The sequence below is a fragment of the Plutella xylostella genome, chromosome 15 (genome assembly GCF_932276165.1).
Source record: "Plutella xylostella chromosome 15, ilPluXylo3.1, whole genome shotgun sequence".
Lineage (NCBI taxonomy): Eukaryota > Metazoa > Arthropoda > Insecta > Lepidoptera > Plutellidae > Plutella > Plutella xylostella.
This window is the reverse complement of record NC_063995.1, coordinates 5,328,353-5,343,159: the sequence shown is the minus strand read 5'-3', so window position 1 is coordinate 5,343,159 and position 14,807 is coordinate 5,328,353. Positions and strand designations below refer to the sequence as shown.

Genomic DNA, 14,807 nt, shown 5'->3' with positions numbered 1-14,807 from the left:
GCAGGTGTGGGCAAGATGGCAATAATCTGGTACAAGCAGGACATCTTCAAGCAGCTGGTTCGCGAGCTGGCGGACCTGTGGCCCGTGCGCAAGGACGACGGGGAGGCCGCGGAGATCAAACAGAGGAGCCTTAACGCGCTGCGCTTCTTTCACATTTGTTAGTATTTCTTTAGATATGATCATATGTAATTTTGTGGTGTAGGGGATAGTGATGGTTGGGTATGAAGCGATTGGCTTCTAGAACTGGACTGGATCTGCAGCTAACTTGCAGGCTTGAGATGGTGTTGTCAGAAGCTATAGGGTCTCATTCTGTCCGCAGTCTACACAGCATTCACGGTGCTGGGCGTGGCGCTGTACAACCTGACCCCGATAGCTCTGCACGCGTGGCGCTCGGCGCGCGGGGCCCGGTCCGAGCTCGGCTTCGTGTGGCACGTCGCCTACCCCTTCGACAAGCGACACCCCGTGTACCACAAGATCGCTTATGCGTTTGAAGTTTGTAGCGGTAAGTAGAGATGTTCTGTAAAAGGTTCACATAACTAAGTCAACGTTGCCTCATTAATAAAAGTCTTGTGGAGTAGGAGAAACACTGGGGGAAAAGAACTAGTCTAGTCTTTCTGATTGTTTCTTATATACCGTATTGAGTCACTACAATACGTATTAACCGTTTCGAACCTTCATTTCAGTATGTAACAATCTGTGTTAAACACGGTTATATAAGATTGGTAGAACGGATATAACGCGAGTTTAGATTCATAGAAAAATATTCCATGTTAAAATTTCTGATCGACGACAAGTTCAAGTCTTTTTGAAGCTTCAGTAATGATCAGTAGTGTATAATTGGGCGTTCTAACTCACTCTCGATCGAGCTCCGCTGCGCTGCCGCTCCGCTCCGATCGATCGATAGCGAGCTAGAACGCCGCAATCATACAATGTTCATTTTAAAATGATACATGGTCGCACGATAATAATATGATGCATGAACTTACCGATTTAGAACTGCCACTGCGTTTTTTGAGCACTGATATTGTATTTCACAATTACGTAAGTTCAAGTACTTAATGTGATGTTATGTACCTAATTCACTACCTAGTCATGTGTATGTTGGTAAAATGATAAAATATAAACGAGCATTTGGCGCCAATGTCGGCTAGGTTAGGGATAGTTTTTGAAACCCACCGCGAATGGTAGCCTCGCTATATCTTATCCGAAATCAAATATTTCTGCAAAGGAGTGGTGCCGAAATTCTAGTGATCGGTCCATTGCTAGAAATATCTGAATTTAAAACACTATTTTTTACTTACGTGTACCTTATCCCACTGACTATTGTGTGAAGTTAGAGTTGAGAAAGAACCCCCGAGAGACTTGTGATCGTGTGCCTACATGTTATCTTATCCGAAATCACATATTTCTGCAAAGGAGTGGTGCCGAAATTCTAGTGATCGGTCCAGTGCTAGAAATATCTGACATGTTTGGTAAAAGGATAAAATTACAGCGAGCTTGTGGCGCCAATGTCGGCTAGGTTAGGGGTAGTTTTTGAAACCCGCCGCGAAAGGTAGCCTCGCTATAATATCTTATCCGAAATCACATATTTCTGCAAAGGAGTGGTGCCGAAATTCTAGTGATCGGTCCAGTGCTAGAAATATCTGACATGTTTGGTAAAAGGATAAAATTACAGCGAGCTTGTGGCGCCAATGTCGGCTAGGTTAGGGGTAGTTTTTGAAACCCGCCGCGAAAGGTAGCCTCGCTATAATATCTTATCCGAAATCACATATTTCTGCAAAGGAGTGGTGCCGAAATTCTAGTGATCGGTCCAGTGCTAGAAATATCTGACATGTTTGGTAAAAGGATAAAATTACAGCGAGCTTGTGGCGCCAATGTCGGCTAGGTTAGGGGTAGTTTTTGAAACCCGCCGCGAAAGGTGGCCTCGCTATAATATCTTATCCGAAATCACATATTTCTGCAAAGGAGTGGCGCCGAAATTCTAGTGATCGGTCCAGTGCAGGAAATATATGAAATTTACCACTTAACATACGTGTACCCTACCAATCACAATGAGAAGTTACACTGCTATGAAATAAGTACATTGATATTGTGCGCGCTAGAGTTGGAACGTATATCGTAACCGTTTCTTAAGCCGAAACTAGTTTCGTTCATTTAGAAATCCATTATTACTTTTACTACCTTAGAAAGTAGTAATGGATTTCTAGATACGTGAAACTAGTTTCATAATGTAAATTCAGCTATGTAGATATAAAAATAAAACAGAATTGGTAACAGTGAAAGTATCAGTAAAGTTTTTCTTTTGACTCTCTTTAATATTATAGAAACATGAATTAGAAATAACTGTACATTAGTTTTATGTCACTAGTATTTTTTCGCTGTAACAGTCAAGTCATAGTAACTGTTTGTTTTTTTTTTACCTGGGGCATCTCTAGTGCACGTGTAATAATTGCGAAACATTTACACATTTCGTGTAATTGTATCGACTGGTAACGTCGACCAAAAGCAAACCTAACTTTCTATGAGATCTCCTTGAGAGACGACTATGTTTAGCAGTGGACAATATTACGTTAATGTTGGTGATAAGATAATAACTAAGGGAAATTACTATTAAGTTTTATCTACATGTGGATATTTGTAAATATTAATTGGTCTGCTCTTTAACATTAGTAAAGTATTAGATTTCAATAATAAAATGGTTATAAGCATTCTTTTAAATTAAGGTATAAAATATTGATATAAGAAGAAGTTACTTAATTCAACTCAGATGCCATTATTTTTATTAATTTTTTACTTGTCTTCAACATTACTTGTTATTCTTTCACCTTTGTCCCGTGTAAATTGATCCGAAGTTGAAGTAAGTTAGTTTACCGGAAATTATGGGCGATTCTCTCTTAGGACCAACGATTCGGACCTTTTACATTTTAAACATAATTTTTACGAACGCATTTTTATTCGGACCTTAAACATTATTTTTTTATTGAAAGTAATATTTATTTTTAAAATTAATATTTAATGTTAAACACAGATATTTAAATTAAGCACAGATATTTGTTAAACACAGATATTTGTTCTCGGGTCTTGGATGTGCCCGTAAAATGGCAATAGGCCCGCCCCCTATTACATTGGGACTAACATAACACTCTGGCGAAAAGTGGGTGCAGCAATGCACCTCTGCCTACCCCGCAAGGGAGTACATTAGTACAAGGCGTGAGTGCGTGTTCTTCTGTGTTCTTCTTCTAATATTTAAATGTGATTAACATTATTAATATGTAATTTTCGTATCAGAAAATAGTTAACATCCTATTTTTTTTAAAGTGTAATTCGATCAATCAAAATTCTAATTAAAATTAATATCTACCTATCAAATACAAAATTACTAGGTACTTCACTTATGATTTTATCGTTTTATGAAATAAACTGAGCCCAAAATGTCGGTACCTATAAGGAATCAACCTGGAAATTGCAACACTTTATTTTTTTTGATGATAAGTAGATTAAAATGGTGTTATCGGAGGTACAAAACATTTGGCATTGATTTTACAATTTCATGTATTATACAAAAATATATATTATTTGACAAATCAAATGGTTTCATACCGCTGAACTTTTTAGCACCGTAAGGGAAAAAAGACCAATAAATTACCTGCATGTCGCAAATACTTCATTCAAATAACAATCAATTTGTGATCGAACTTCACCGGAGCTCTACACCACCCCTACATATACAAAATGTACGTAAGTTCATATTTTTTTTTTATTTTTTTTTTGTGCTCTCTGATATTTGCATCCCGCTTGCAAAGCGTGGAGACTATGCTATGGCAATAACCCTCCAGTCCGGGAGGAGGCCTATATCCTACAGTGAATTGTCATAAACTGTGTGTTTTATTTTATTGTTTTATGTGTAATGTCTAGCATTGAACGATTACGGTTGATGATCCTATTTTATTCAGTCATAAAAAATAACACATTGTGTTATATATTATAGCACTGCAGTTTTAACTATCTTCCATCATTCAAGTTTAAAATATAGGTATATGTTTGTTGTTAGCAGGTCTGACTCTGAAGTATACGACTTCAACAACGGCGGCAGCGTGGTCGACCTCTCGGAGAGCCAGTGGCGACAGCGGCGCGCAGCCCCGACCCTGAGCCCCGCGCTCACGCTCGACAGCGAGGACGAGGACACAGTACAACTCTCGTAAGTATTGTTTATTTTAATATTTTATAATTTTTTTATGTTAGATAATAAGGTTTAAACTGCTTCATAATGTTGCATCCGATAGTAATTTGATTGTTTCTTTCAGAAAACCGAAGGAATCGCGTAAGCGAAAATCTGCTCCGCCGGCGTCGACCCAAACGAAGAAAAAGTCTGCGTCGACGTCCCGTGGAAGCAGCCAGCCTGCGGCCACCCTGACTCCGAGCGCTCGCAAGCTCCAGTTTGCGGACCTGTTCAACGCGTCCGACGACGTCGCTACTGTGACGGAACGGAGGACAGCTGCGCTCCAGTCGGTGCTGTGGCGGCGCGTCGCGGGAGGCCTAATAAAGAGGGCTGAAGAACTGGCCGGCAACCTGTTTGTGGAGGTACGGGTGTACAACCGGGACGAAATCGCACACCTCGACGCCCGCGACCGCTACTGGAAAGCGCTCGTCAACTTGCGCTATCAGGTTGACGAGTCCGAGCCAGAGCTGCAGGCTCTTTTTAAATTTTTAAAATCAGCCAAGGCCAAATTTACCCACGAGGGTACATTTTGCCTTGAGACAACTAAAAAATAGTTTTTTTTTTGTCGTAGGTAGGTAGGTAATTTTCTTTGGTTTTGTTTATTACCACAATCATGTCTAGTAAAAACATTTACTGTGAGGTTTGTGACAAGACAATCAATAGTAAGGGCTTCTCCGCACATCTTAAGTCAATTTTACATAAAAATAATTGCGTTGTTCAAGTCAGTGATAATATTTTAAAAATTAACAGTGCATTTAGGAATCGTGTAGCTTTATATCGAGTAGTTTCCAACAACCAGCTGGCGGAGGGGTCGGGTGACGAGGCTGCGCTGACGCACGCTTTGCCACGGGACTATATCTTAAGTCTGCGTAAGTAATTACGTAAAACAAGTAATCGATGCTAAATTGGCTACTTTTAATTCATTAAAAGTAAATTTTGAGTTTTTTGCTCAATTTTATTTGCCTAAAGACGATACGACCGAAATTAAATCATTTTCGACGGAAAATTATGTGTTTTTTCAAAATACAGATTTTAATGAAATATTCTCTAAAGTTGTCGACAAATTACTAAATAAAATAAGCGAGTTTCAAGAGCGGGATAGCGGTTGGTCATTTTTGAGTAATAAATATTTGGAAGTCAACATTAATAAATATAACCCTCTTCGTGCTTCTAATTATATAGAATTGCCAACATTTATTAAAAATAAACGTGCTTGTATTAATATTAGAAATAATGATAATTTTTGCTTTCTTTGGAGTATTATGGCGGCATTATTCCCCAAAAAGAAGAATGCTGATAGAGTATCTTCCTATCCCCATTTTAATGACATTCTCAACACAGCAAATATGACGTTTCCTGTGTCTTTAAGGGACATTAGAACTTTCGAAAATAACGATGAAAATTTTAGTGTAAATGTTTATGGCATTAAAAGTGGAAGTATATTGTTGGGCCTTTGTACAAGACTAAACAGAAAAAAAGTAATCACATCAATTTGTTATATTTCGAGAACGGCACTAAAACCCATTATTGTTTAATAAAAGACTTAGCTCGGTTGCTATCCGTACAAATTACAAAACACCATGGAAAACTATTTTTTTGCGATGAATGCTTATTATTTTTTAATAACAAAGAAACATTAGAATCTCATCTTTGCGGTGGCGTAGCCACTCGACTACCTAAACCTGGTACGTTAATGCAATTTAATCATTTTGAAAGAATGCAATATTTACCGTTTACTATTTACGCCGATTTCGAATCGTTTTTAGAACCTTGTGAACAAAGCGAGGAGCACAATTTAACTGTCACAACTCAGAAACATGTTCCTGCAGCTTTTGGGTACTACATTGTCTGTTCTTATGACTCTAATCTTAACAGATACAGAACTTATCGCGGACCTCATAGTGATCAAGTGTTTGTTGATTATTTGCAGAAGGATGTATTAAGAATTAAATCAATATTGAAAAAAGAAGTTCCTATGGTTTTTACTGACAAAGATTTAGATTCATTTAATAAAGCGAAGCATTGTCATATTTGTTCTGGAATACTGTTAGATGACCGTGTACGTGATCATTGCCACTTGACGGGAATATTTCGCGGCGCAGCACATTCATACTGTAATCTTCGATTCGCTTTACCTAAATTTGTTCCAGTTTTTTTTCATAATTTATCAGGATATGATTCTCATTTATTTATTAAACAGTTAGGTGAAACAAACGGGTCTATAAAAGTGGTCGCGAAAAATAAAGAAAAGTATATTTCTTTTACAAAATGTTTTAAAAACAATGATGATTTTATAGCGGTTCGTTTTGTTGACTCATTTAATTTTTTATCTACTAGTTTGGACAAATTAGTAAACAACCTTAACAAAGACGACTTTATTCACCTAAAGACAAAGTTTAGAGGTACAGCACATTTCGAATTAATGCGACGCAAGGGTGTTTATCCTTACGAACACGTTAAGGGTTGGGAGTCATATACTGAGACTAGTTTACCGGAGCGAAAATGTTTTTATAGCAGCTTGACCCGAGAACATATTACTGATAGTGATTATCAGCATGCTATAAACGTTTGGCAAACCTTTAACTTGACCAACCTCGGTGAATACACGGATATTTATCTCAAGTCTGATGTTCTTCTGCTTGCGGATATTTTCGAAAGTTTTCGTAAAGCGTGTATGGAGAACTATAGGTTAGACCCAGCATTTTACCTTACTGCACCTAGTTTAAGTTTCGATGCTATGCTACTCAAGACAAAAATCAAGCTCGAGCTTATTCATGACTTAGAGATATATCGAATGATACAAACTGGTATCCGTGGTGGAGTTTGCTTGTGTTCTAACAGATACGCTAAAGCTAATAATAAATATTTAGCTGACTACAACCCAAACATTCCAAGCAATTTTCTTTTATACATTGATTGTAATAATCTATACGGATACGCTATGTGTAATTATTTACCTTGTTCTGATTTTAAGTTTATGCAAGAACTCGAAATACTTCAGTTAGACATTCTTAAAATCCCCCATAATTCTGATGTTGGCTACATATTGGAAGTTGATTTAGAATATTCTGTATACTTACATAATATACATAACGATTTACCCTTTTGCCCACAAAACTTTATTCCACCCGGGTCAAAAACAAAAAAATTAATACCCAACTTGTATGACAAATTTCGATACGTTATACATTATATTCATTTGCAAACATGTATTTCACACGGACTAATTTTGAAAAAAATCCATAGAATAATTCAATTTAAACAAAGCCCATTCCTTAAACAATATATCGACTTAAATACCAATTTACGACAAACAGCAAAATCACAGTTCGAACAAGATTTTTTTAAGTTGTTAAACAATAGTATTTTTGGTAAAACGCTAGAAAATGTAGAGAAACGTATTAATGTAAGATTAGTAAATAAATGGAGCGATACTACTAATAAAACGAATAAATTACTTACAGCTGATAAATTAATTTCCAAACCTAATTTTCACAGTATAACGATATTTTCTGAAAATTTAGCTGCAATTCAATTAAAAAAAGACTGTGTTGTTTTAGATAAACCTATTTACATAGGTTTTACGGTATTAGAATTATCAAAAAGCCACATGTATGATTTTCACTACAAAGTTATGAAACCGTTTTACAAAGATAAAATAAAATTATGTTACACGGATACAGATAGTTTCTTGTACTCAATACAAACGAATGATGTTTACCGAGATGTAAGATTGAATTTTCTTCAATATTTTGACACCAGTAATTACCCTAAAAACAATGCTTATAAAATAGAACCAAAGAACAATAAAATTCCTGGTTTATTTAAAGACGAACTTGGTGGGCAAAACATTGAAGAATTTGTGGGTTTACGGTCCAAACTATACTGTATAAAATCAAAGAATGGAGTCTTAAAGAAAGCGAAAGGTGTTCAAAAAGCTGCAGTGCGCTCTTTAAGTTTCTCTGATTACAAAAGAGTTCTAAAAACAGGAGAAATTGTAAGGCGGAAAAATGTGTTTTTTAAATCACTGCTTCATCAAATATTTACTAAAGAGCTCAACAAAGTTGCCCTTGCATCGTCCGATGACAAGCGTATTGTATTAAGAAACAAAATTAATACTTTGTCATATGGTCACTGTAACACAATATTTTGATGAATTTGTATACTTATTAATGATAATTATTTGTAATATAATTAGGTTAATTAGTTATAAGAATAGATTATGTTATACCTACCTACCTATCTAAATAAAAATATAGAAACTATAAACATCTTTTATTTAATTTTGTAAGGGGTTCGGGTAGAAATGAAAATCAAGGTCTACTAAAACAAAGATATGTATATTATCGTTCACCAATTAAACATATAACATACAGCTGTCAACAAGGAAACTATAGACTAATACTAGTAATACTAACTCTAAATAGCTTGATTTATTATAATATCTAATCCCTACACTATAACTCAAATAGTAAGCCTTGCAAAATTATTAAGCCATTGAAATAGCGAGTTAACAAAATATAGCACGTTGACAAAATATAGCAGTTTAACAAAATATAGCAACTTAGCAAAAAATAGCAACTTAGCAGTAAGCTATGAAAATGAAATTAAATGCAAGCTTGTAAAGCAATGAATATGATTTGACAGAACAATAAAATGAAATCAAATGGTTACTTGTTTACACACAATAAAAGTTATTACTGTAACGCGAATATTCGATGTAAGTAATCTCAGAGAATTAACTAGGTATGATTTCTTTCAGTTAACTTTAAATGCAATACCTAACTGAATATAATAATTGGAAAACCAACTTGCAACATTATGTACTTACTGAATATAAAACAAAATATTGTTTACGGAAAGCGTTAATTACATAAGTACCTACTGTTAAGAGAGAAGATAAAGAAATACCTACAATGCGCGTAATAATCTGTATATAAGCCAAAGCGGAATGTAAACAAGTTAACTAAACGAAAGCGAAGCTTGTAATTATATAAAACACTGTACTGCTATTGCTAAAATAAACTATCATACAGCGATAAGCGCTAATTAAAAGAAATAAGCCTAACTAGGAGTATAGTGACAATACGGTAAGATCCGCTGCAGATGCAAACTGACTGTCACAATACCCGTGAACCGTGTTAGCACGAGAAGTTGTACCGAAGTGTGCTCGGTAGCGACCGCTCATGTAAGACGACTGGCCGCTGGAGCCGGCGGCGGCCCTTATATACCGGAGCGGCGAGAGTGGGAACGAGGCGCGTAGGTACGGTGGATGCGTAGCGGTGACTCATGATGCGACTCGATGGTACCCGAAGACAGGCGCGCGCGGACGGTATGAATTAGGTGTGTTACAGTCTCCCCCTCTGTCTCCGAAGACGTCCCGACGAGGAAGACAGATTGAAGGTTGTTGGTTCCTCTTCATCTTGACTGATTGCCAGCACCATCTGAAGACGAGGTGACTGGAGTCTGCGTTCGTGGCTGACCCCTTTGGTGGATGGGTCGGCTGGCTGCAGTAGTGGCGCAGCTGATGGTCCACGAGGTGAACGCAGCACGGTACAGGCCCACGACTTTGTTATGAGCATGGGATCTGTAATTGGAGAATAACTTGTTGAATCTGATAAATCAGAAAAGGCCTCTCATGAAATGGGGCTAAACTTTGCAAGCAACTTGAGCAGAAGTGATGAAAAGCGACCATGAAAGATCAGCAATGAGGCGTATGCTTTATGGTGATTGAAGGTATGTGTACTCGATCTCCCCCTGCACTGATGCTTCTCTATCGACACAAAATCTGCACTTGGCTTTGTTTGCAGTGAGACTGTATTCTTTCAGTCTGTCAAAGACCTCTTGCAAGTCTTTCAGGTGTTGGTGGAATGTGGGTGAAAGGCACACTAAGCAATCCAAGCTAACCACCAGATGGATGTGACTTAAAGAGATACGGACTTTATCCATTAGTCTCTGGATTGTAGATGGCGCATTTCGCAATCCTAAGGGCATCCTCAGGAACTTGAACATCCCGAAAGGGGTGATGAAGGTTGTCTTGATTTGATCCTCTTCTCGAAGTGCCAGTGGCCAGTACCAGTCGCTCGAACGTAAATCTATGGTAGTCATAAAAGGCATTTGTCTGGCATCATGTAGTAGTTGTTGGTCGAGTTTAGGCAGTGGATAGATATCTGGAATAGTTACTGCGTTCAAATGACGATAATCGATGCATACTCTGATGTCTCCTCCTTTCTTCGATACCATAACGACTGGGGCTGACCATGGTGAAACACACGGTTCAATAATCTTCTCGGACAACATCTTATCAATTTCAACCTTCAGTGACTGAACTTCAGCAGGCGAAAACTTATGAGGAACTGCAGATATGGGCAAGTGGGTCCCTGTATCGATTACAAGTTCAGCCTGAGATGATGACTTCTGATTCGGAATGAAAACGTCTTCGTTTTGCTGCAGAAAGCGTTTCATTATCGGAAGTTGATCTTCTGTCATTGCGCTGTTCTCTGTAGAAATATCCATTGATGATATATCGGTAGACGGAAACAGCGATTCGGAATGAGGGGATAGGACGACGTTCTGCTCTTCAATGTTCCTACATGCATCGGCATACAAACTATCCATGACAGGAGAGTGGCCATCGAACAGTACTATGCGCTGTTTCTTAGGTGGTGAAGACAGGTCGATCGGAATGAGTGGCCCATAAGGTTTTTCTTTCCTCTCTGATAGGAAGCCTGAGGGCGCTGCTCCAAGAAGATCCATTGGTGGTATGGATGCTTGCTCTGAGTGCAAAGTATCGTAACTTCTGTGGACGCTGGTTACTTCAGGTAATGGTCCAAACGATGACATAGTACGGCTATCCGTAGCACTTGACTCAGGTAATTGTGGGATTTGTGGGGACTTCAAGTAGTCCGGTGTATACTGTAATGGAGATAACAGGTCCGGTATGGCAGTATCAGTCCTTATAATACCCATGACCATGTCCATATCATCATCTTCTTCATTCAGTTCATACACTTTATTGGGTTCTTCATCGAAAGTGAATGTCATCTGTGGTAGATTCAGCACCATCCTGGCCTCTTGAATGAATCCAACTCCAAGCAGTGTCCTATTGTCTCTTGAGTTAGGAAAAATGATAAAGGATGTTGGGATAACTTTACAATAAATCGTGACAGGAGCTTTAACGGTAAATATTCTTTGGCGTTTAGCAATACCATCTGCAAGTGTTATGTACATGACTTCTTCTTTGAACGCATATCCATTCTTCTCTAGACATCTGTAAAGGCTGTAGGATGCAACGCTGGATTTTGCACAGGTGTCCACATGCGCTTTACCTTTGACTCCACCAATCTTGACAGTAACCACTGGGCGCAGGTGTACTTCAGTTTGAGAATGGAGTGAACAGAAACTTATATCATTCATGACGGTTTCTTTCTTCTTTTGGCAACACTTCGTGCAACGGCTTCGAACGACACCGGGTTCTCCACACCCGTAACACGAAAATGTCGGCTTATTCAGGGGAGCAGTTTCAGCAACAGCAGCATTCTGTGTCTCAGAATGAGGTACTCGTTGTCCCATTTCATCAGCTCTGAGTCGTTTGCGACATATCTCATACGTATGCCCAAATGATCTGCAAAAATTACAACGAGAACGCGCTTTCTTCTGCTTGTAATCTTGCTTCGATCCGACTGTACTGGCATTATCTCTCTCTGACAGATTCCTTTCGATATCTCTTGCCTTCATAAGGAGCTCATCGAATGAGGAAATGCTGTTGCGTGATATCTTTTCACGAATCTCGAACCGTATCTGTCCAAATACCAAATCAATTTGTTGTTGATCGGAATGGGTCGGTTTCGGCAACTGTGCTAACAATGCACGTTTTTCTGCTACAAAGATTTCTGTAGGCGTTTGCGAGTCCTGCTTGATTTCGATGATCTCTTGGTAGATCTTATAGGCCATCTTCTTTGGCGCAAATGTGCTACGTAAACGATCCGTGAAATCATTCCATGTTAGGACGTTATCTTTACTACCTTGCCACCAAATTGCTGCATCGTCAGTCAATATTAGTGGGAGGCCTGCCAGCGCAAGTGCATCATCCAACTTTTCTACTTCTTTGAAAGTGTTGACGGCGGCCAAAAATGACTCAACCTGGGATGATTCTCTTATTCCTGAAAACCTGGCAGTGCAACTCGTGAAGGTCTTCGATGTTCTGGTAGGACTGGCGCTTGAGATGCCGGTCATCACAGTAGTTAGGAGTTCTTTAAACTGAGTATCTGACATGCTAATGCTCGATTTTGGCTTTTCATCGGCTTTCTGAGCCATCCTAGCTACTCGTACTGGTAAAGGCCTAAGTTTCTCGAGTGACAGCTCCACGTTGGATCGCCAATTTGTAAGGGGTTCGGGTAGAAATGAAAATCAAGGTCTACTAAAACAAAGATATGTATATTATCGTTCACCAATTAAACATATAACATACAGCTGTCAACAAGGAAACTATAGACTAATACTAGTAATACTAACTCTAAATAGCTTGATTTATTATAATATCTAATCCCTACACTATAACTCAAATAGTAAGCCTTGCAAAATTATTAAGCCATTGAAATAGCGAGTTAACAAAATATAGCACGTTGACAAAATATAGCAGTTTAACAAAATATAGCAACTTAGCAAAAAATAGCAACTTAGCAGTAAGCTATGAAAATGAAATTAAATGCAAGCTTGTAAAGCAATGAATATGATTTGACAGAACAATAAAATGAAATCAAATGGTTACTTGTTTACACACAATAAAAGTTATTACTGTAACGCGAATATTCGATGTAAGTAATCTCAGAGAATTAACTAGGTATGATTTCTTTCAGTTAACTTTAAATGCAATACCTAACTGAATATAATAATTGGAAAACCAACTTGCAACATTATGTACTTACTGAATATAAAACAAAATATTGTTTACGGAAAGCGTTAATTACATAAGTACCTACTGTTAAGAGAGAAGATAAAGAAATACCTACAATGCGCGTAATAATCTGTATATAAGCCAAAGCGGAATGTAAACAAGTTAACTAAACGAAAGCGAAGCTTGTAATTATATAAAACACTGTACTGCTATTGCTAAAATAAACTATCATACAGCGATAAGCGCTAATTAAAAGAAATAAGCCTAACTAGGAGTATAGTGACAATACGGTAAGATCCGCTGCAGATGCAAACTGACTGTCACAATACCCGTGAACCGTGTTAGCACGAGAAGTTGTACCGAAGTGTGCTCGGTAGCGACCGCTCATGTAAGACGACTGGCCGCTGGAGCCGGCGGCGGCCCTTATATACCGGAGCGGCGAGAGTGGGAACGAGGCGCGTAGGTACGGTGGATGCGTAGCGGTGACTCATGATGCGACTCGATGGTACCCGAAGACAGGCGCGCGCGGACGGTATGAATTAGGTGTGTTACAATTTATTATTTGCTACTTACCATCCATAGTTCTATATTCATAAAACGTGACAAATGAAGTTGGTAACACATTTGTGTGCATAGCAATTACAACCTAATCAGGTATTAATTAAGTTATGAAATGCAATAGACACACTTCATTAATTAACGCGCACGCGCGAGGAACCGGATGCATGTGACGCATGCGCGCCGGCATCAAATTATATTTGACCTACATCTACATGTAAGAAATGCATTGATAACGAAAATTTAATTATACAAGTTCAAACCTGCCCAATAAAGAGTTATGCTGACTTGACAATTCAAGTTACCCAAGTTACGTAGGTATTAGTTTAGTTTAAAACTGAAGCTCGAACAATACACAACATGTCGCGAAAAGTGGGTGAAATTCTTTCAAGCCCGGAGACGAGCTACGTAGCTCTTATGGGCACAAAAATACCGAAATATATAATAAAAATTGAAATCTTCGAGGCGAAGGATACACCAACAGATGTGGTCATCAAAGGCTGCTCTAAAGCTCAGTATGTGGTGTATGACCTGCCAGACGGAGTGCTGTATAAAGCAAAACAACTCATTTTTGAAATGAGTGCTGAGTTGGGAACACGCAACGAACGAATTTTTTAGCTCGTGATTATTGAAATTTCAGGTAACTGTTTCATATATTTTTATAATTTTTCCTTTTAAATAATATATATTATGGTATTAAGACATATTTACAGCATTTTAATATTTTAGCATTTTATTATTATATATAATTGTGTATTTTAAACTATTCTATACCTATTTGTAATTACTTTGACTATATATGGGTTTTCTTGTGATATTGCCTGAAATAAATGATAATAATAATAATATTTAATACTAATAATTTTATTTTATTGTTACAGACAGAAATAATGCAAATCGCTATGGGTCAGCCTAATTATTATTTGGAAACAGAGTAAGGTAAATGTCCCTGTAGTTGATAGGGTCCCAGTAATTGATAGTTTCAACTTTATGGTTGAACAATAAGAAAACTAAGTCAGTTTTTAAACGCACTCCTATCAATATTTGAACTTTGAAGTCTGTTAAATTGACAACCAAAGTATGAGTATTCTGCATCGATTCAATTTCAAGTTACAATTTTTTTCCCGTGCAGCC

The 14,807-nt window shown here is 37.8% G+C and overlaps 2 protein-coding genes and 1 long non-coding RNA gene across 3 annotated transcripts in view; 2 read left to right on the top strand and 1 right to left on the bottom strand.

Moving 5' to 3' along the window:
* The window catches only part of LOC105391234 (odorant receptor 4), a 31,629-nt gene that overhangs the window by 1,912 nt on the left and 14,910 nt on the right, over nt 1-14,807 (top strand). The window contains exons 2-3 of the mRNA XM_038108504.2: nt 5-157; nt 320-502. Of these exons, the coding sequence (XP_037964432.1) occupies nt 5-157; nt 320-502 (336 nt within the window). The remainder of the gene's footprint in view (nt 1-4; nt 158-319; nt 503-14,807) is intronic.
* On the bottom strand, nt 836-3,008 carry LOC125489588. The gene is made up of 2 exons (XR_007267075.1): nt 1,302-3,008; nt 836-1,086 (listed from the first exon to the last, which is right to left on the bottom strand). It is a non-coding gene; the product is annotated as an uncharacterized LOC125489588 (long non-coding RNA).
* Nucleotides 3,220-4,984, top strand: LOC119693603. The gene is made up of 3 exons (XM_038117413.2): nt 3,220-3,734; nt 4,055-4,198; nt 4,305-4,984. Coding segments are annotated over exons 1-3 (615 nt in total). The 5' UTR covers nt 3,220-3,732; the 3' UTR covers nt 4,774-4,984.